The sequence below is a fragment of the Notothenia coriiceps genome, unplaced genomic scaffold, assembly GCF_000735185.1.
Source record: "Notothenia coriiceps isolate Sejong01 unplaced genomic scaffold, NC01 NC01_scaffold00026228, whole genome shotgun sequence".
Classification (NCBI taxonomy): domain Eukaryota; kingdom Metazoa; phylum Chordata; class Actinopteri; order Perciformes; family Nototheniidae; genus Notothenia; species Notothenia coriiceps.
In genome coordinates, this window is record NW_011358929.1 from 27,071 (window position 1) to 49,284 (window position 22,214).

At 39.7% G+C, this 22,214-nt stretch overlaps 3 protein-coding genes and 1 long non-coding RNA gene across 7 annotated transcripts in view; 2 read left to right on the forward strand and 2 right to left on the reverse strand.

Moving 5' to 3' along the window:
- Positions 1-366: 366 nt before the first annotated feature.
- On the reverse strand, positions 367-8,829 carry vps72a (vacuolar protein sorting 72 homolog a). 3 transcript variants are annotated; one of them, XM_010784202.1, is made up of 7 exons: positions 8,660-8,829; positions 8,443-8,561; positions 4,434-4,586; positions 4,082-4,202; positions 3,726-3,920; positions 1,398-1,542; positions 367-1,288 (listed from the first exon to the last, which is right to left on the reverse strand). In XM_010784202.1, the coding sequence occupies exons 2-7, from the start codon at positions 8,557-8,559 to the stop codon at positions 898-900; spliced, it is 1,122 nt and encodes a 373-aa protein (XP_010782504.1). In that variant the 5' UTR covers positions 8,560-8,561; positions 8,660-8,829; the 3' UTR covers positions 367-897. The 3 variants fall into 3 exon arrangements, with proteins under 3 accessions (XP_010782504.1, XP_010782505.1, XP_010782503.1); XM_010784203.1 differs by having other exon boundaries at positions 3,726-3,902; positions 8,443-8,829; XM_010784201.1 differs by having other exon boundaries at positions 8,443-8,828.
- A 1,193-nt stretch (positions 8,830-10,022) lies between these two features.
- LOC104956678 (leucine-rich repeat and immunoglobulin-like domain-containing nogo receptor-interacting protein 1) lies at positions 10,023-13,999 on the reverse strand. 2 transcript variants are annotated; one of them, XM_010784205.1, is made up of 2 exons: positions 13,639-13,999; positions 10,023-12,528 (listed from the first exon to the last, which is right to left on the reverse strand). In XM_010784205.1, the coding sequence occupies exon 2, from the start codon at positions 12,518-12,520 to the stop codon at positions 10,694-10,696; it is 1,827 nt and encodes a 608-aa protein (XP_010782507.1). In that variant the 5' UTR covers positions 12,521-12,528; positions 13,639-13,999; the 3' UTR covers positions 10,023-10,693. The 2 variants fall into 2 exon arrangements, with proteins under 2 accessions (XP_010782507.1, XP_010782508.1); XM_010784206.1 differs by having other exon boundaries at positions 10,023-12,551.
- A 1,435-nt stretch (positions 14,000-15,434) lies between these two features.
- LOC104956679 (uncharacterized) lies at positions 15,435-16,376 on the forward strand. The gene is made up of 3 exons (XR_799580.1): positions 15,435-15,607; positions 16,065-16,185; positions 16,260-16,376. It is a non-coding gene; the product is annotated as an uncharacterized lncRNA (long non-coding RNA).
- Positions 16,377-17,190: 814 nt separating this feature from the next.
- The window catches only part of LOC104956708 (ubiquitin-associated and SH3 domain-containing protein B-like), a gene marked incomplete at its 5' end in the record, with an annotated part of 6,275 nt that continues 1,251 nt past the window's right edge, over positions 17,191-22,214 (forward strand). The window contains 8 exons of the mRNA XM_010784239.1: positions 17,191-17,288; positions 18,384-18,528; positions 19,834-19,954; positions 20,039-20,161; positions 20,274-20,366; positions 20,832-20,976; positions 21,066-21,172; positions 21,617-21,726. Of these exons, the coding sequence (XP_010782541.1) occupies positions 17,191-17,288; positions 18,384-18,528; positions 19,834-19,954; positions 20,039-20,161; positions 20,274-20,366; positions 20,832-20,976; positions 21,066-21,172; positions 21,617-21,726 (942 nt within the window). The remainder of the gene's footprint in view (positions 17,289-18,383; positions 18,529-19,833; positions 19,955-20,038; positions 20,162-20,273; positions 20,367-20,831; positions 20,977-21,065; positions 21,173-21,616; positions 21,727-22,214) is intronic.

Sequence of the window (22,214 nt, forward strand, 5' to 3'; positions counted from 1 at the left end):
AAATGTTCACAATGACCTGCAGATAGACGCAGTAAATGAAACTCCTGGGCCCAATTTTCCCGAAATGATCTCCTGTAATTTCAGTAATGGCATTTGTCTGAATAGTAAATGAAAGTTTTAAAAAGCAACATTTCTTAAATTTGACTTATTTTGATACCAAGGTTAATCTAATTATGAAACACAAACCTCACTATATGGTTAGATTCAGGGTGGATTGCAGGTTGTGAAGGATGATGGATGGAGTGATACAAGCTGTAAAAACACAACTACAGGCTAAAAAAACAGTAAATAAAAAGAAAACAGGAATGCTAAGATGATGAATCTTTTCAGTGTAGCCGTTGTTCATGCGACTTATAAACCAGAGTTTGTAGAAATAGTAAATAGGTATTTTTCCAATGTTTCAAATATTTATTTTTGTTGAGAAATATGTACATTTGTAGAGCCCAGATATATTGACAGTAAAAAAGGCATTTAATGTAAGGAAAAACACAAAAGTCTGCCAATGTGCAGACGGAGACCTACATCTAAAGCCAATCAGGGATTATATTTTGTTCATTCTAACAAGATTTGTATTCTATCAGGGTGATACATGTACCGGTACTAAATATAAGATAAGATTGTTTGCAGTTTGAAGGAAAGCACCACCTGCTTGGTTGTGGTAATGTTTGATTTTCAGTAAGTTCTACTTCTTGTAATTTCATGCTCTCTCCAGTCAACACTGGTACTGATGTTTGCCTTCAATTGTTTCACCGACTTTGACGTAATAATCACATTGACAGCTGAATGCCTGACAGTTGTATAAAAGAAGGGATTGACTCCATGTGAAGTCATTCTGCCTAAACTAATACATATAACGAAAAGCACAAACCTTTTTTGAAAGTTATTTCTGAAACTAATCTATGTTGCCATAGCACTCTGCTTGACAACCATTTTCTGGCGGGAGCTCTTTGTTGCTGAGGAGTCAAGTCCTGTCACCACACCCGAAGTGTTTGGAAATCCATGAGCTGCCACGTATTTACGGTACGCTTCTCGGATGATGCGGAAGGCTCGTGTGTTAGCGTACGGTATGTCAGTCACCGGGTCTCGGTACAGTGCGGCCTTGTGGGTAACGGGACAAACCTCCTGGACGGGCAGCGGGGGGCTCGACTGGCCGCTGTGTGGGAACGTCGCCTCAAAGGCTTCGTCTTCGCTGAACGTTATATAAGTACGGGAGCAAAGCCCCCCCGCAGGCTGCTGGGACGGCGTGCTGGGATTCTGCGCTGCAGTCTGAGGAACGTCCTGATCCAACCTTTGGTAGATGGGAAATAGAAAAAAATACTTTAAACTATAAAAAAAACTAAAATTCTATATGCTCTTTGTCTGTGTAAAACAATTAAGGTAGATCATATGAAACGTACCCTTCAACATCAACGTTTTCTTCTTTTAGGACCGAATGTGAAACGAGTGGCATCAGGACTGAATGGTAACGGATGGTCGGTCCGTCAAATCTCCGCTTCTTGTGGACTTGTTTCTTCTTGTCCGCCTCCAGACGTTCATAGTTCTCTACACAGTCGGTAAAATTAACAAGGTCATCTTCTTTTCAACTCATACATATTCGTTACTTATTTAGAATCAAATACATGGTTAAATTCATCATGATATGGTATTTACTAAGATTTTTTTTATCCATTTGCCAAACAGATGGACTACATTGATTCAAATATATTATAAATACAGCTAGGGGCATCTGTTTTGCATTACAAATGTCTATGTATACTGCAATCATCAACAGAAATGCCATTAGTGTCTCACGTTGGAGAGGTTATGCAGTTGACACGGCAAATTACTAAAACAGGCCTAATGTCTGTCTGAATTGTTAGGCTTTATTCAAATGTTATAGAGTACAATTAATATTGTTATTTATCCGCCTATGAAATAATATTTGAAATGTTATTTTTGTATGAAAAGAGTCAGACATGTTTGTTTGAGTCATCACAAACACATACTATATACAGTGGGGCAAAAAAGTATTTAGTCAGCCACCAATTGTGCAAGTTCTCCCACTTAAAAAGATGAGAGGACTGTCATTTTCATCCTCGGTACACCTCAACTATGAGAGACAAAATGAGAAAAAAAAAATCCATAAAATCACATTGTCTGATTTTTAATGAATTAATTGGTAAATTCCTCGGTAAAATAAGTATTTGGTCACCTACAAACAAACAAGATTTCTGGCTCTCACAGAACTTCTTCTTTAAGAGCCTCCTCTGTCCTCCACTTGTTAACTGTATTAATGGCACCTGTTTGAACTCGTTATCAGTATAAAAGACACCTGTCCACAACCTCAAACAGTCACACTCCAAACTCCACTATGGCCAAGACCAAAGAGCTGTCAAAGGACACCAGAAACAAAATTGTAGACCTGCACCAGGCTGGGAAGACTGAATCTGCAATAGGTAAGCAGCTTGGTGTGAAGAAATCAACTGAGGGAGCAATTATTAGAAAATGGAAGACATATAAGACCACTGATAATCTCCCTCGATCTGGGGCTCCACGCAAGATCTCACTCCGTGGGGTCAAAATGATCACAAGAACGGTGAGCAAAAATCCCAGAACCACACGGGGGGACCTAGTCAATGACCTGCAGAGAGCTGGGACCAAAGTAACAAAGGCTACCATCAGTAACACACTACGCCGCCAGGGACTCAAATCCTGCAGTGCCAGACGTGTCCCCCTGCTTAAGCCAGTACATGTCCAGGCCCGTCTGAAGTTTGCTAGAGAGCATTTAGATGATCCAGAAGAGGATTGGGAGAATGTCTTATGGTCAGATCAAACCAAAAGAGGATTGGGAGAATGTCATATGGTCAGATGAAACCAAAATAGAGCTTTTTGGTAAAAACTCAACTAGACGTGTTTGGAGGAGAAAGAATGCTGAGTTGCATCCAAAGAACACCATACCTACTGTGAAACATGGGGGTGGAAACATCATGCTTTGGGGCTGTTTTTCTGCAAAGGGACCAGGACGACTGATCCGTGTAAAGGAAAGAATGAATGGGGCCATGTATCGTGAGATTTTGAGTGACAACCTCCTTCCATCAGCAAGGGCATTGAAGATGAAACGTGGCTGGGTCTTTCAGCATGACAATGATCCCAAACACACCGCCCGGGCAACGAAGGAGTGGCTTCGTAAGAAGCATTTCAAGGTCCTGGAGTGGCCTAGCCAGTCTCCAGATCTCAACCCCATAGAAAATCTTAGGAGGGAGTTGAAAGTCCGTGTTGCCCAGCGACAGCCCCAAAACATCACTGCTCTAGAGGAGATCTGCATGGAGGAATGGGCCAAAATACCAGCAACAGTGTGTGAAAACCTTGTAAAGACTTACAGAAAAAGTTTGACCTCTGTCATTGCCAACAAAGGGTATATAACAAAGTATTGAGATGAACTTTTGTTATTGACCAAATACTTATTTTCCACCATAATTTGCAAATAAATTCTTTAAAAATCAGACAATGTGATTTTCTGGATTTTTTTTAAATCATTTTGTCTCTCATAGTTCAGGTATACCTAGGATGAAAATTACAGGCCTTTCTCATCTTTTTAAGTGGGAGAACTTGCGCAATTGGTGACTGACTAAATACTTTTTTGCCCCACTGTATACTGAGACTTGAACAAAAGTACTGAACACAAGACAGAACATTTTGGGACCAAATATCTTTATATTCGATTAACGTGAATAACATGTTCTCACCTAAAGATCGGATGTTGAGCTCTTCCGTTATTTTGGCCTCGGCCAGCAGTTCTTCCTGGGTGAGGGGCCGGTCCCGATGAGCCCCCCTCCTCCTCCTAGGGGCATCCTGACGCTCTTGCAGGCGCAGATTTGTCTTTCGGGTATGCTCACTGGTGGACTGTCGCACAGACTTCCGCGCTAAGGAATGATAAACAGCTAATCCAATTATTCATAATGTTCAAGTACTGAAACAGTTCAGTTGTGATGTAATCAGTGTGTGCTAATGAAGTGATGGTTTATGTGTTAAACCGTTTTAGTGAAGTGTTTTTGGATCATTAAGTGTGTGGGCATTTGTGTTTGTTTTTTTGCAATCTTACTTTCACCAAAATCTTGGAACTCTGGTGGGATCTTCCTTTTGAGCTCAACTTTAACTTTCTCAGTCTTCTTCTGTTCCTCCAAGGGTTTTTTTGGTTTGGGCTTCGCCACCTTTATTGGTTCCTTGGATTAAACAAAGAAAAAAATCCTGTTAACTCATGATCTATTTCAATCATGTATGAATTTCTTCGTTCATGTTGTAAATCTGTCAGTAAAAATACTTGCACGTCACAAGAACAGGTCATTTTACGCTGCAGTGTCATTTTAATAAAAGGTCTATATATATATATATATATATATATATATAGACTGATGAAATAATTTCATTTACATAATATAAATGATTGTTCCTACCTTATATGCTTTAGTAACAACCCGGCTTTTCCTTTTAGGTGCATCGTCCTCCTTGTCGCTGTCTGGCTCATCGCCCTCATCGATGTCAAAGTCGCTGTCCACCACATCCTCATCCTCTGAATTTTCTCCATGATACTCATCATCTCCTGATTCCTGAAAGAAATGTATTAAACATGTTGAAATAGATTACCTGTTGATGAAACCAAATTCCCTCAGTTCTTTTTTTAATGTTCCGCTTAATTATTTTATCATGTAAATACAATGGATGTGCCACCAGTTTGAAACTAAATAGGCAAGTGTAGCATAGTGTAATTTAGTGAGGTTCTGTGACACGTATGTGTGCTAAGCATATTGTAAAGCCATGAGATTTACTCAGGAAAAATCTCTCCCATACAACAAGCCAGTTTATTTTTCATTGAGAAACACACGCCACTCACACAAACAGATCTAAAACAAAATCACATTAAGGAAGCGGCTCTCTCTATGCTTTTGTTTTAACCGCAAGCAAATCTCAAGGTGATACAAACATCAGGCTCATCATGGAGTGTATTTACAAAGTGTAGACAAAGTGGGTTATTTTAATGTATTGTTCATCGGCAGTATGTTTTAAAAGAGTCCTGGGAATCTGCATTTAGTCTGAGATGTTCAAAGCAAGATACAAATAACGGAGCTCTAAGGAGGAAAACAAATATGTTATTGAATACCGAGTAGCCTAAGTGCACAGATAACACACATCCTGCTGTTATTTAATTATGACGGGAAAATCATGACAAAACATGCACCCACAAATAAATTTAGATAAAAAACACCAACACTAATCACACGTAGAAAATACTCTGACCTTTTAAATCACACGAGCCCTCAAATTGAAGCTTGTGCATGGTCGCACTGTTTTATCAAATTGCCAGCAGAGAGTTGTTTGGATTGTTTTTCCTAGCTACTCTTGTCAACTCCAGCTGAACGTCAGAACAGCCGAAGCAGCTGCTGCCAAATCTCCCAAACAATTTGACCCTTGAACCAGCATCTGTCTGGAAATTACAGAGACAGGTTTTTAAATCGAAGATACCACTCAGAGTCTTTAAATGTAAATAAAGTTACTTGAATGTCGAATAATAGCATATCATCTTTTGATACACATAAATCCTAAAGCCTTGAAAGCTTTTTCTCTCTCTTTAAGAGTGTGACGCAGGAAAGGCTGGCACTCTCAAACAGCCTTCACAAATTTGTCAGCTGTCAAGATAAAGTCGGCCAGGAAATATTGGAGTCGTGGTCACAGTTTGGGATGAGTCACCGGGCATGGTGGTTTTAATGACAAGAATCATTTGCAGACACATTTTGTGGAAGTGTCCTTTGGTGTGTTTCATATTGGTGGTAAATATATCTCTTTCATCTTTGAGAATTCATGAATTCACTCTTTCTACGGTGGCTTCAAGTACACTTGAACTAAAAGACATGAGAAACACCTAACGGGGTTTTGTTCCACTGAACAGCACATGCTGAAGTCATGATCTTCTTAAATATAGGCTGTGTAGATGTTAGACTCAGTCTTTTAGGACTGTCGAGCTAGAGGTTATACAACAGCCTTGCAATAAATGCTACGTTCATGAAGATAACACATCATTAAAATCCTCAAACTGTTCAAGAGAGTAATTGATTAAGGTTTAAAGTTAAATCAGCAATACCATAGAATGGGTCTGTTGGAGTGTATTTGTACATTCATCCAAATGTATCAACAAGAGAAGACTAAATATAAGACACCTCAATCAAATTAGCTCTACCTACTGAGTCTACCTATCCTACCCTACCTAACCCAGTCCTTCAAGAGAATGGTTTCCAATTGAAATCATTGTAGAAGATGGGTACTAGCAGTGGTGTAAAGCAGAGGTGGGGACTCGAGACACATGACTTGACTCGCATATTTTTTGACTTGAGACTTGCCTGACTAACATTGATAAAAGACTTGACTTTGACTTGGTATTCATGACTTGAGACTTGACTTAAGCTTGAGATAGATGACCTGAAAGGACTTGACTGTTTAAAATTAAATATTTGCGTTTGTTTTTGTATTGAGATATTACGTTTAGTTTTTTCGAAATGTGATTGGCTGATTATAGCGCCATGTGCGCAAACCTGGCAACCCAATCACTAGTAGGCAGGAGTGTCAGTTAACATGGCAGCGGCTAGCGTTACTCCAAAAATAGTCAAGTTTGGATTCAAGGATTATTTTGTCGATGACGCTAATAAGAAGAGAACAGAGGTATGCAGGGTCTGCAGCATAAAGATCAGTGACACGACCACCACAACATCCAACTTCATTCGTCACTACAAAAAACCCCACAGAGAAAGGTACGTGAATGTGTTGTGTTGGCTAGAAAGCTAACGTTAAGTTTAAGCTATGTTAGACTTGGTTTCAAATCGATTAAGCATTACAAAGAGAAGACAAAACAGTAAATTAACACTAGAACCTCCAAGGGATTTATTTTGACTAACCCCGATACTGACGGGCTGTCAGGAGAGGGAGAGAGAGAGAGAGAGAGGAAAAGAGATGCCTCGTTTAGTAGTTTGTTTAAATGTTTTAATGATGTTGTTTTTGTTTGTAGAAGTGCATCATTCTTTGATTTATTGTAAAATGAATCTGAACTTTTTGATCTGTTGTGATGATAAACTGAAGCCATTTCTAAATTAGCCCAATTAAGTGAGTTTTAAATCGTTCTACTTAGTTTATAAAGAAATTATGAAGAGGAACAAATTAAATGATTTGAAAATGATATCTATGTAGGTGCTGACGATGTTGGCGGTTCTAGTGTTAACAGAAATTTAAATTAAACATGTGCAATGGAAAATGCCATATCTGATTTTCTTACCGGGAATTCTGCCTTTTTGAACAGACTTTTTGAGTCCTAGATATATTGTCTGCCGTTCTAGGGTTAATATGAATCTAATATGATTGTCATCGGTCTAAATTAGATTTGAAATGATTAACTGTGTATGTAATGAAGATCATAGTGTGGGTTGAATCCATTTTCATAACCACTGTCTTTTAACTGATTTAAATGCGGAATCTGGGCTTATTCATCAGAATTTCGTATGACTTGACTTGACTTGCTTGACCTGAGCAATGACTTGACTTGACTTGCTTGACTCTCACCACAGTGACTTGGGAATTGCTTGATACTTGTAGGTCAAGACTTGAGACTTGCTCATGACTTGCACATGTAGGACTTACTCCCACGGTCCCACCTTTGGTGTAAAGTAACTAAGTACATTCACTCAACTACTGTACATGATAGACGCTTTTATCCAAAGTGACTTACATACTCAGTACTGTGGACAATCCCCACAGGAGCAATTTGGGGTGAAGTGTCTTGCCCATGGACACAACGACATGCTGACTGCAGTGGGGTTTGAACCTGTGCTACCCTGATCCCAACACCAACGCACTAATCCACACGCCTACTATTTTTGAAATACTTGTACTTTACTTGAGCATTATAATTTATTGCTACTTTGTACTTCTACTCAACTACAATTCAAAAGGTAAAAAGTGTACTGTTGTATCAACACTTAAATAAGACTTTAGTTACACCTGGAGTAAATTCGCAAGCTACCCTGCAGTATACAAAGTCATTCAAACTAGCTGCACCTTTACCAGCTTTGATAAACACATTCATAATCCTAATCAAAACATACAATATATATTATTCTGAAATGGTCCAATCTGCATAATGAATACTTTCCCTTTTGGTACATAAAGTATATTATGATGCTAATTCTTGCAAACAACTAAACAAAACAAATACATTTAGTAACTTTGCATACTTGTAGACAGTAACAGCCTAATATGATTTAATCTGACAATATGTACATTTATGGCGATAATGTAAATGAAAGTTTAATAAAGCGGAGTATTTTGACCAGCTATTCAAGGGACCAAGCTAGCGAAGAGGCGATGCTAACGTGTTACAGTTAGCTGGTTTAATCTCTGTACCAGTCAGTTTTTGTTACTCACATCGGCAAACCCTCCATACGTGGTCTTGTAGAAATCATCCTCTTCTTCAGCATCCAGTAATTTTGACAAGCGGTTTCCCGCAGTCTTCCTCTGCTCCCGGTCCACCGCGAGAGTCATGACTGTGATGTATAAACAATGGCAAAACACGCTTCAGTATCTAGCTAGCTAATGTTGAGATAACTATCGGTATAGGCTGTTTTTAGGGGACCGCTTTTACCTTTGGCTTACTCAATTATCTGTTCGTACCCATATTTGTTTGAGTTATAAATACGCTTTATTTCACGCTAATAGGCCTAAAAACTGCTCGTTATTACTGACCTGTAGTCAAACAAGCTAAGAACACAGCTAATGCTAACCACTAGGAATACCTAACCAATACATCCGGTGCAGTTGATGCACTTCCGGGCTACAATACAAAATAAAACTCCTCCCAATTCCATACAATTGGTACCTTCGTTTGTGTACAATTTGATCTTATATTGATTTTATATCTATTTATTTCATTCACAGAACAATTTAGCTCCGGTACATTTAGAATGGTGGACACGTCCGATGTTAGATACTGTTGTCATGGAGCCAGCAGAAAGGTAATATATTGCCATAGCAACAGGATTATATGAACTTCACTGTGGCAGTTGTGAATAGTCTTGGTATTCGGCTTGTTTCAACAAAATAAAAATACAATTTTTTGTGTGCTAACTGTATACACAGTCTATAGCACTCTTCTAGTATTAGAACACCACTCAATTCCAACTCACAATCATACACTGGTGCTAAAGGCTCAATCCCAGGGTGACACCTTATTAGGAAGGATAAACATTCAAACGCAAACAGAGCCATTTGGGGTTTAATAACCTGCCAAAGGATGTTACATGTATAGCAGGGACCAGGCAACCAGGGATCGAACCAACAACCCTCAGATTAAAGCCTAGACAGGGCTACAGGCTACAGCCACCCATTGGTGTTAATATAAATAATTTATTCTGTTTGAAAGCACAACATCAGTGACACATCAACACAATAAAGTGCAGAACTAAAGCTGGGAAATGGAAATTCATAAAAGTACAAATACAAATAATGCTAATGTACAAGTGTGCAAGGGAAGTGCATGGACTGCAGCCAGGGTACATATGCTATTAAGCAAATTAAAATCACTAAGGATGAAACAGCACAGGGAGAGGAGATGTATCATTTCTTTGTTCTCCTGTTGGGGGTCTATTACGACATCCTAAGGACAGAAGCTCGAACTCCTCGATGGTCCTGGCCGTCCCATATAGCATAAGCCCTTTAAGAATCTGCCTCTTATAAATGTATACGAACATTCTGGAAATATCACTCACCATATTCATGCTTTATTTCATATTAAGTTGGTGTGATTTGTTATACCTGGAGAGCCTTCATGTTTTACCTTACTCAACATAAAAATATTAAATATATATATATAAACATATTTTTTTACATTCATGTTTTGTTTATTAAGAATTGTACAAAGCAAACATGATGCTTTAGGCATCTGATTATTCTTTTGTACATTTTGACTAAGAGCCATTGAATAACCACAACAAAAATCAGCACAATAATTGAATTTGATGTGTGCTTTATTTTGGGAATTTAAAGAATACTTTAATATATGTGTGGGATATACATCTATTAATAATGAGTACAGCAGTAAATGTGACAATATTAGAATACCAGCACAGTATATAACCAAATTGAGTTTGAATGGCAGGCAATATAGATGCAAGTATTGTGTACATCTGACGTCCATCATAATTATTTCAATTTAAAAGAGCGCTATTTCACTTGTTCTTTAGAAACCATATCGCTTGTTCTTCGGAAACCAAATGAACAAAACTAACATTTGTAAATTGTTGCCATACATAAACATCAACAAAGCAATATAATCAACATGCAATTAACTGAATAATCAACATCTCTACAGCAAATGCAATATGCAAATTACATATGTCTTACTTTGGTTGGTTTACATTCAGGGTTTGTTATAGTGGAGCTTGTGTGTCAGAGACAGACAGGAACTGATGTGGTTAGATGTTCCTAAAACGTTACTTAGACTCTTATTAACATCTAGAATCATGCCATCACATTTTACTTTTTTCCCTTTTGCAGCTCTAGCTTACATGCTTACGGATTAATTAACACTCAGTGTGTGTTGGACACACATTTGCATGCTTTGAAATTAAATTAATTAAAACGTAATCTAATCAAGCAAAAATAAAAACCTTTTATTGACTCATATTAGTTTCATGGTGAACCTGCTTGTCTCCATATAGTTGCCTTTCCCTTCGTTATTACTTGACTCAGCACTTCGTGGCACGTATGCTATTGTGGCTGTGTGCTTTATTTGCCCTTTACTCTTACTCCAGAAGAGCATGAAGATGAAACATACGCTCACAGAGCTGAAGAATGAAAGAAATCCAATGGTTGCAGCTACCAGTAACGTCTTTACATCAAATGAGATATTCTGGTCTCCACTCACACCTGGCGAGGCGGACGGAAAGGCAAACCAGCCTTTAAGACGAATGTTTTTTTTGGAAGATGCTGGAAAGGCTCGGACATGAAGGCTGACGGGCATGCTGTCATTTCCTGCCGCGTTAGATGCCACGCAGAAATAAGCACCACTGTCCATAGGTTGGGCATAGCGAACCTCCAGCGAGCCATTAGAGAGAGCCCGTATTCTGCCAATGGGCAATAGAGGTTTTAGCTGTGGGCTTATCCAGGTGACCGATGGCACAGGGTCACCTTCTGCATTGCATTCAAACACCACTGTGTGTCCTTGATCTACTCTCACTTCTTGAGGTTTGCGGTTCAGAATACGAGGTTGCCGACATGTGAGCAGACCTGGGAGTTCAGCTTCAGTAAAGTCCAGAAAATACCAACCCTGCAACTGCACTGAGGTTCTGCAAGTCGGTGGATTTCCGCCAAACTCCAGATATGGTTGCCTTCGCACCACCCACAGCAGGCGGCAGTCGCATGCTAGTGGGTTGTTGTCTAGTCCCAGATTCCTCAGGGTGTCCACTGAATGGAAGGCTCCCACCTCAAGTGTGGTGAGAAGGTTTCTGGATACATTCAGAAGTCTGAAATGAGCCAAACCTCGGAATGCTCCAATATCGATACGCAGCAATGATCCCCCCACCAAATGCAGTTCTTGGAGCCGGAGCAACTCTCCAAAAAGGTTCCCATAAATGAATTTAATTGGGTTAAAAGAAAGGTCTAGGAATACAAGATATACAAGATGATGCAAAGGGGTGTAGGGGACAGCACTGAGGTTGCAGTTTCTAATAGTCAGGGATGTAAGATTTAGTCCAAAGAGACTGTTTCCTGACAAATTCTCCAGACAGCATTGAGAAATGACAAGTTCCTTGAGATGCTCTAGCTGACGGAAAGCGTAGTTTGGCAGCGTTGTGAGGCCCAATCTGTGAAAATGAAGACTCCTCAGCTCGCCTAGCTGAGTGAGCGCCTCTGTCGGCACGGCAGTGAGGTTGCAGCCATCGAGATGCAGCTCTTGCAGACTGGTTAAGCCAGTGAAAGCTCGACGAGAAATAAAAACTAAGTCATTATCTGCTGCTATAATAAACTGAAGGGCAGTTAAGTCACGGAAAGTAAAATCGAGAAAAACAAGGATCTCATTTCTGCTTATGTCCAGTAACTCTAGTTTTGGCAAACCATCAAACGCCCCCACATGGATAATCTTTAGGTGGTTGCGAGCAAGACGCAGAGTTATAAGACTTTGCAAGCCGATAAATGCTTCCACCTCAATTAAAACCATGATATTGTCATTCAAATCTAAGTCTAAAAGTTGTGTCAAAGTCTGGAACTGCTGCTGCACCAGAGACTTGATCTTATTATGTGTCAAGTTTAGTATTTTAGTGTTCTGCGGGAGAATGTTGGGCACTGTAGTGAGTTGTCCATCGGAGCAGTTGACCTCCTGCAGCACGGTGTTGCAGCGGCAGGGCTGTGGACACGACCGGCGGGTTTCAGAGGAGAAGGCCGCCCCCGCTGCCAACAGGAAGAGAGCTCCACAGCACAGCCATTGGTGGACGGCAATCCCCTCAAACATCTGGTGGCCTGTGTGTTAGAGAGAGAGGCAGCTGATAAAAGAGTGAGAAGGATATATACATCATTGAAAATAGGGAGCGTTTTGCAAAACATAAATAGTAGTCAAAATAATGATTATTAAAACTTTTAGGCTTCACATGATGAGGTATTTTCTTGATATTCAGACCCAGAATTATGTGAGAAGCTGCTCTCTCTTTATATGAACCAATAGTAAATCAACCACTATGGTGCAGTAAAAGCAAAAATATATTTCTGGACAGGATGTCCAGTCCCAATGGTTTTATAACACTGCTCGAAGTTTAACTGCAACCGGGATAAAAGTGTCAGTTACTGTAAAATAGCTATCAGTAATTACACTATATCTCCTCAAATAATTAATGCATATATGTATGTTGACATGATATATAAACAGACATCATTCCTTTCAAAATGGAAACGAGAATGCTAGGTAGCAATTCAACAGAATCAGTTCATCAAATAAAATGTGTGACTGAAATGTGCTATTTAGATTGCCAAGAGAGTGCTGGAAAAAAAGTGTGATGCCACCTTAGATCTTTTCACATGTTGTATTAAACAACGCAACACTATAGAACATGTGACAAGAGGGACAGAGAGACAAAGACTGCATTTATAGTAGTACTATTTCTTATATACATACATTATTTGCCAAAAGAGCAGTGTTTCTAAATAAAAAGAAAATAGGTAAGCATGTATATATTTTTATTTTAACATTAACATTTAACTTTTGCATTTGAAAGAGCTCACTAAACATTTTACACTTAAATCATTGGATTTTTGCCTCTTTGGAAACGTGTTATATTCAATAGAGTGTATTTATGACAAAATAAGTTATTGCTGTGTGTAGGATTATCATTTTTAGGTTTTTACTTTATTTAGACAGTTATGGGTATAGAGCTGGGGAATACTGTAGGCGCTCCCCAGAGCAGTGAGTGATGAAGACTGACACCTCCTGAGAGCGTATACATGCTTGAGAGTGAAAACAGTGTACAAAGGTGAAATCACAGTTATTTACTGGGTGCTAACATTTTAGAGAGCTGAAGAACAATGTAAGGTACACGAAGTGATGTAAGAGTGAGAAAATCAAACATTGTAACTCACCGTCTCTTCAGTCTGGAGGGCTTGTCATTGTGATAGCTCCATTTTAACAATTTTGTGATCAAAAGGTAGAACCATTTTGCAAAATTTTTTTTCTATTATTGTCTCTGTAAACATGCACACAAAGAACGATAAGTCTCAGAGCAGGGTTAGTCTTTTTGGTCTTCTCGGGTCCACCTCAGAAATACATCCAAATGAAACCTGCAGTGTGAGAGAAAGAGACAGACATATCATAACGGGAAAGCCTTATCCTCCCATTCTGAATTATTCAGCTCCGGAGGAAGCGTGTTACTGCAGTTCTGTTCCCCTGTTGCTTCGCTGTACTCATGGCAACACAAACCTGGCTCATGGACGTGTGTGTGTGCTAGGTGCATGCTGGGGGATTATATACACTAGCTCCTGGGCTGCATCCAACTCACTCTACTGGATGACAGGAGGTAGCACACAGGTCAGCCAAATGAAGAGATTTGGGCACAAACACCAGATGGGAATGAATTCAAGCACTGACACTTAGAAATACATATTCTTTTCAGATTTTTGGTCTATTAAAGCCTTTCGATGAAGACACAACTGTTGATTTGTAGTGCTGGAAGGTGGGGACAGGTCAAACTTAACCCAAAAATACATAATTTCCTTCTTACATTTATGATAGAGCTACACCAACACTGCTCCACTTCTCAGTTGGATATGCCAACACTCCCTTCAATAAGCGATAGAAAAATAACACAGATTTGCCTGACTTTCTGCTCAGCTGAAGGATTATGAGGTGTGTATTGAAACGAAAGGTGCACGATCACCACAGAAGAAGAGCCGGTGCTTAGTCAGTCACATACCATCTGGTACCCCGGGGAATCTGCCTTCATCAGCGAAATCTCTGTCCAACATCGGAAGGGAAAATCAGTGACGAAAGCAACTGTCTTGGACAAATCAGAGCTCCTAAAGCTCCTATATCACAATGTATTTTTATCATTATTTTGCTTCGTCACTGCTGCTCCCTGTGGTGTTGACGGCTGTGATGTCTATAGGTTATTCCCTCCTGTTTATTAGACAGAGTACAGAACACAGATAAGAGAAAAGGGGGATTGCAGAGATGATTTGCAACAAATGTCTTCAGCCAAGTATTACCCAGCGACATTGCAAATGACATGGTCAGCATCTTTATAGAAAAAATATTATACACCAATTGTATTTACTACAGAGTTACATCAGAAGATATCACATCATTAAGCCAGAATATAGCCACCAATACAGCCAGCCGCTAGTTAGCTTAGCATAGTGGCTGAAAATAAGTGGCAGTGGCATGCATCAAAAAGTGCCTACCAGCACCATTCAAGTTCACAAATCCAAACGCTATGTATTTGTTTTAATCTGAGAAAAAAAAGTTTAAGAAAAAAACAACACATAGTTGTGGTTTTACAGTGGTAAATTGTTTGACAATTTTTAGCCGCGTGCATTAACTTGAATTCCAATTAATAACTGCAGTTCTTCCGATATTAAGTGACTCGATGGTTTCTTGTGCAGAGAAAGTTGAAACTGAATGTGTATTGTGTTTTTATTGTTGTTTTTCTGTCAAATAATTAGTTTTTCTCATGTGTAAATGACAAACTCAATGATATGTGTTTTTTAATAATGAACCAGAAAATGGTGGAAAATACGTGGCCTATGTCTTTCTATCAATCTATTACAGTTATTTTTTAGATAACAAATTATTATTATTGTTAAATATTACTATCATGTAACTTTTATAACTTCCACCTCTGGTAGTGGAAAGGTATTGTGGGCCTCTCTAGCTAGTTGTAAATTAGATTCACATGCCAAGTTAGAGAGCAGATGAACTGAAGGACGGAGCAAAAAACAAGCAACAGAGTGCAGGAGGAAGCTATACTTCCTCTTTCTAAAGGGAGAAAGGCTTTCTGGTCCGTTACAAACTTTCTTTGTTCACTTTCTCCCCTGCGGATAATTCTGCAAAAAGGTAAATGCAACATTTTCTTTGTAATGCATTGAGACTGTTTTACTGATATTCTGAGTAGATATCAAAAGCTAATGATGTAAGAGCAAACATTTAGCTGAGAAAGAAGCTCAAAGATTACAGTGAGACTGATTTGAGCTAAAAACCTTCTGCTGCATTTCCTGAATCAAAGTTGTACAGCACTGGATTTTCTCTGGTGTTTGTCTTCTCTTAAGACTCGACGAGCACAGTGCACATGAACAACTATGATATGTCAAAGTTTAGATGTTGATATTTTTAAGATATTTTTAAGATATCAGAAAATAAGTGGTCCGATTGTTGATGCAGAACTCAAAGCGACGTTAAGAGTAAAAGACCTGAAGAAATTCTGTTTAAATAACAAAAAATTGGTTCTAGTTACAATAAAAAAAAGGGATAATCTGCTCTTATAATATGAATAGTTTCGCTTCTCCCTCTGCAGGATGCATATACTTTGTGCCGTGTTGCTTTTGCCGTTTGTGATCCTCACCCACTCTTCGTCTGCCTTAAATAAAGTGTGGGAGGAATGGCAAATTGAACATCACAAGGTTTATGATAATAAGGTAAGAATGTCAGAACCATACACACACATTTTCACACACTTTATCAGATCATTTAGCCTGTGTGTTGGTTTCAGACTGAGATGGAGTTCAGGAGAGCGGTGTGGGAGAAGAACATGCTGTTAGTGTTGAGACACAACCAGGAGGCCTCAGCAGGAAACCACAGCTTCACCATGGGTCTCAATCATCTCTCTGACATGGTAGGAAAACTGCTTCTCAGTCTACTGCTCAGAAAACAGGTTGTGTGAACTTCTTAGCACTGGATCCTTCACAAAACAGAAACGTCTCGACTCTTAGTCTGGAGAAAGTCAACAGTAAAATGTAATCTAATCTTATCTAATTCAAATTAACAAGCAATTATTGAATGTATAGTTTACTGAAGTAGCCTTGAATCAACCATAAAATATATCTCTTTATATTATTTACTAGTTTAACATTTATTTTCTTGCTGTTTTATAGTGTTTATTGTAAATGTATTCTTAGTTAGTCTCATAAGTTAAAGTAGTTTCTATGCTTTTATTTTGAAGGCATGTTTTGGGCACTGGGTGATTAGAGCACCTGGTGTAATTGTATATATTGGAAACAGGTGGAAGTGGAAGCCAGAGCACTAGTAGGCAAACATTTTTTTTTTTACCAGGGTGTTTCGAGCCACAGGGTTTTCCAACCACAGGAAAGGAAAGCAATAGGAAAGGTTTAAGGAACAAACCATAGGAAACCTGTTCATTGTCAATGATATTGGATCATAGTAAATGTACAACGGAGAATCTTGTCTGGACCTGGATCATTGCCCTGCGTAAGATCTGCTAACTAGTGCCTCAGCGGCTGTATTATTTTAAGTTAATTATCTGTTTTATTTCTATATGATTTTGGCCGCTACAAAGTAAAAAACGGTTAAACCGAAGTAATTCAAGATAAAGTCAAATGATAAAAAAAATGAGTTAACGAAACGGTACCACTTTACAATAAGACTACCCTTATAAAGGGTTTACGAATAGTTTGTAATTCATTTANGTGTTCGGCACCTCGCTGGGCACGGGGCTGTCTGGCCTGCTGCCTGAGAACTACGTCAACCGCGCTGATGAGTCTGACACCTGGGTCGTCCACGGGTAAGAAAAGGAAGCGGGGTAAATCCATCGCCATGTGTTTCTTGCATTCATCAGGTTCAGGTTTCAGGTTTCATAGAGCCAAAACATTTCAAGTGCTACTCAACTGGCTTTAGATAAGCCAGTGCTTTGTTAGTATAAGTGCTCTTTATTTTGTTTTGTTTTGTTTTTTGTTTTCTGTTTTTCATTGTATCGCTCGAAGTGGAGTCAAAAGAGATGAGTTTTCAGTCTGCGCCAGAAGATGTTTAAGCTTTCTGCTGTCCTGATTTCAATGGGGAGTTCATTCCACCATTTTGGAGCCAGGATAGCAAACCCACGTGTTTTTGCTGATGGGAACTTGGGTCCCCCTCGCAGTGCGGGTGCAGCGAGCTGTTTGGCTAATGCAGAGCGGAGTGCACGTGCTGGGGTGTACGGTTTAACCATGTCCTGGATGTAGGAAGGGCCAGATCCATTCACAGCATGGTACGCAAGTACCAGTGTCTTGGAGTAGATTCTAGCAGTTACCGGAAGCCAGTGAAGGGAGCGGAGGAGCGGAGTGGTGTGGGAACATTTAGGAAGGTTGAAGACCAGACGAGCCGCTGCATTCTGGATGAGCTGCAGGGGTCGGATGGTACATGCAGGTAGACCAGCCAGGAGGGAGTTGCAGTAGTCTAGGCGTGAGATGACGAGAGCCTGGACCAGAACCTGCGTCGCTTTCTGGGTCAGGAGGGGACGTATCCTCCTCAAACTGACAATCCACAGATCCCTTTAATGTGTGTTCTCTACAGTTTAAGCACACCGTTTCCACTAAGCTGAATGCAAAGATTAAAGGGAAAATTAGTCATCTTCCTCTTTTCTAAAACTGCCTTTGAACAGGTTGTGTTTCCTCCCTCGCTCTACCCATTTATTCTTCACTATATTCATATTTTCAAGACACGTAAACACACTTTACTCACTTAATTTGATCCGTGCCCTGCTTAGTCCTGTGTTTTCCTGACTCTCATATGACTGTACCAGTGTGTTGGTTGTCTGCTAATGTTCCCTCTCTTCACTGTGGATAATGAGTGCTATTTTTTAACGGCTATTTGAATAAAATGGAGTCCTCTGTCTAATCCTCAGGTCTCACTCCGTGCTCACCAGTGCCTCTCCGTCTATCTCCGGCAGCAGCGTGGCGGGGTCATTGTTTGACGGACAGCTGAACGACAGTCTGTTTGACACTCTCATGGATCCTCCCAGCCTTACTGGCCTCTGTCCTCCTATGCAGGTATTCAGCACTACGGCTTACAGGCTGCATGCTAAATGACCATTACATTCTCTCTGAAGTGTACAAGAGGCAACCTTTGGTAGAGCGTAATGTAACCAACCCACAGTAAAAAAGGGAGATGTATAGTAAAAGTACAGTTTAATTAACAAAATATGCTGTATTTATTCAACTTAATTATAAAAACATAAGCAAGTAGCTGAAGAAATGTCGGGCAAGTATTCTGAAGTATTAAATAATAGTATATTATTAACTGAAACATGACATAGCTTAGTATGTACCTTTTATAAACCTAATGTCCTTGCTTTTCCTCACACATAACAAATGCGTGCATCTGTATTATATATTACCATATCATGACCCAACTATCATTGCATCCTGTAACTGCATCCTAAAATGAATTAGTTCAAGCAGACATCCATTATAAATGTTCCCAACTCTCAGAAATGCGAATAATTTGACTGTAACTGCCTGCGGCTAGTGCTGATCATTTGCATACTAAGAGACCAATTTTGCTGCAAATGCATATTACCTCATTTAAATATGTGCAAATTGCAAAGGAGCACCAAGATACTTTTTGCCCAGCAGTGAAGTTAGGGATGCATTAAAGCAAATTATTATTTTGTCTTTTTACACAGGTTTAGCAGCCCCAAAAGCAGCACAGTCCTTTTGTCAATTCCTCTTTGAGAGTGTTAAAAACGAATTATAACTGCTTGTAGCATGAAATAAAAAAAGCCAAATTATGCTTTTGTGGGTTTTCCCTTTCCTGTAGTGCAGGGGCGTCAGACTCAATTTCATTGCGGGCCACATTAGCATTATGGTTGCACTCAAAGGGCTGGTGGTAACTATATGAATATACATATATAAATATCTAATATATATAAAATAATGTATTATATTACATTATTGCCTCTGAATTGGATTATTATCGGATAGGATAATAACTTAGTAATTAACTACGTCTGAAAGCAGAAGTCCAAGGCAAATAATTGCAAGTTTCTTCAGTGTGCATGTCACAAAACGAGATGCATTGTGGGACATGTAGTTTATGCGCAATCTGCTTCTGTAAAGTGGCATGTAACCGTATAATATACGTGTTATATTCTTTGCAAGCTCTTGCGGGGCCACATCAAATGAAGTCGCGGGCCAGATTTGACCCCCGGGCCTTGAGTTTGACACCCCTGCTTTGCCTGATTCACCTCCGTTGGACTCCTTTGTTTACTTCCGTAACATAATTACATCACTGTGTAACTCTTGTGCTTCTATTGGCTTTATTTATATTAGATTTAAATGGAATCTTTTTCTCAGGTGTTGAGGCCGACCTGTCAGTCTTCCCTTTCCAAGATGAGACTGTTTGTGTGTCGCCATGGCGAGAGGATGGACGTGGTGTTTGGGAAAAACTGGGTCTCTCAGTGCTTTGACGCCAAAGGTAAGCATGCAGGGGGATGTTGATTACACATTTTTGAGTTGAGTATTTGCTTCTTCTGTAAGATCCTCATTTGTGTTTGTGTAGGCCGATACATTCGCTCCAACCTCAACATGCCGTCCAGCCTGCCAGCCAGAAGTGGAAGTCACCGGGACTACGATAAAGATTGTCCAATTACTGTGTTCGGCTCCACCCAGGCCCGACTTGTAGGTCAGTACATATGAAGTAAAGTACATTTGATCTTGTTGAAAAGTTACTATAGTTTGAAGGGTTGTTGAATACAGTAAAGGGTACAATTGAAATGTATTTTGGTCTATTTCAGGTGAAGCTCTGTTGGAAAGCCACACAGGAATAGACTTTGTTTACTGCTCGCCTTCTCTTCGCTGCGTCCAGACTGCTCAGAACATTCTGCAGGGTGAGACCTCGTCAATATTCTCACGGCAACATCTATTCAGTTTCTTAACTGCCATGATGTTATACTCACATGTCAGAGTTGATTTCAGAGCTACTGCTGCACGACAATATTGGACTATTAGTGTTAGTTTTGGATCTGAATCTTTAAGATTTGCGCACATCCAATACACATTTTTCTATAAACATTTAATAAATTATTAGCAAAAGAAACTGATAGGAAAATCTTTGGGGGGTTTACGGAAGGTATATATCTTTCCCATTACTTACCTCCTTTGACCACAGCAAAACACTTACTTAATGTTTTTCTTTTTTATCTATACTTTATTTCTTCATGTTAACAAACATACGACCAAAATTATTACTTTTTGCACAAAGTCTTACATTTTATGTGAAAAAGTATTCGTATATTTCCCAAAAAAACTGAGGTGAGTGATTTCAATGTTCTCTCTGTTTCACTGTATGTTAGGTCTCCAGCAGGAGGCAAAGACAAAAATCCGTGTGGAGCCTGGGTTGTTTGAATGGACCAAGTGGGTTGCAGGCACAAGTTTACCCGTGTGGATCCCCCCAGCTGAGCTGGCTGCTGCTAACCTGAATGTGGACACAACGTACAGGTACACCAACCCTGAAGCATCACGACACCTTCATCTGTGATTCTACAATTGAATTCTAACCTCCTATATATATATTGGTTTGTCCCCAGACCTCATATTCCCGTAAGCAAGTTGACCGTATCAGAAAGCTACGACACCTACATCAGCAGGAGCTTCCAAGTAACCCGCGAGATCCTGACAGACAGCAAAAACCTGGGTAATGCAGTAAAAACTCTTGGCAGCATTCACTACAATGCCAGCTCTTTTATTGAGATGATTACCCTTAAATGCTTCCCATTCTTTCTGTGCGCAATCTCTGGAGGCCACTTTACAATGAGCATGAGCTAATGAAATCAAAATTAAACAATGGGCTCCTGCCTTGATGGCCTTAAACAAAGAGAAATGCACCTGACACTTAACACTATCAGAAGGCCTTGAAACGGAATAGTGTCACACAATAGGCACTTTGTTTTGACTCTGCTGGCCTTCTCGAGCAAGATGTTTGATTTGGATGTGGGCCAAATCTCAAAATAAAAGGCAATGCATTCAAGAGCCTGAACATTTTTCAAGCTCTATATCATCATCTGCTGAGTGCCCATAAACAAACAGCATAGAAGCTTATGGTATCTGTGGAATGCTTTTCTTTACCTCTTTCACACAGGAAACACGGTCCTGATTGTGGCCCATGCTTCCTCCCTGGAGGCCTGCACTCGTCAGATACAGGGCCTCAGCCCGCAGAACTCCAAGGACTTTATCCAAGTTGTCCGAAAGGTCAGTCCGCGCTTAACTTACAACAAGGGCTGAACTCCATGTTATTTAAGAAAAAACTATTATAAATTGAAGCAGAAAAAATTGCTAGGTGATAACTTGTTGTGAATTTTGGAATATTACGTCACAACATTCTGGGGTTAAAGGGGCCCTATTATGCTTTTTGGAGTTCTCCCTTCCTTGTAATGTGTTATATGTTTTTGTGCATGTAAATGGTCTGCTATGGCTAAAATCCCCAAATTCCCTAACGCCTCTATTGGACTTACTGACAGAACATTATGACATCACTAAGTAACACTCGCGCTTCTAGTGGAAAGCGTTCCAACATATTGTACGTAATAAGCTAAAGGGCGGGACTTCTCTAAGTGGAGACAGAGCTGGCCAGCTAACCAATCAGAGCAGACTGGGCTCTGGTTTCAGACAGAGGGTGAAAAGAGGTGCTGCAGCACAGGCTGTATGAGAAAAATAAAGAGCTTTTTGAACATTAAAGC

Excerpts from the sequence above, each read along its gene's own strand:
- LOC104956678 (XM_010784205.1), bottom strand. The coding sequence starts at position 12,520 with ATGTTTGAGGGGATTGCCGTCCACCAATGGCTGTGCTGTGGAGCTCTC.
- vps72a (XM_010784202.1), bottom strand. The coding sequence starts at position 8,559 with ATGACTCTCGCGGTGGACCGGGAGCAGAGGAAGACTGCGGGAAACCGC. Across the intron at positions 4,203-4,433 it reads TTGTTACTAAAGCATATAAG|GAACCAATAAAGGTGGCGAA; the intron begins GTAGGAACAATC and ends GTTTAATCCAAG. Across the intron at positions 1,289-1,397 it reads GAAAACGTTGATGTTGAAGG|GTTGGATCAGGACGTTCCTC; the intron begins GTACGTTTCATA and ends CATCTACCAAAG.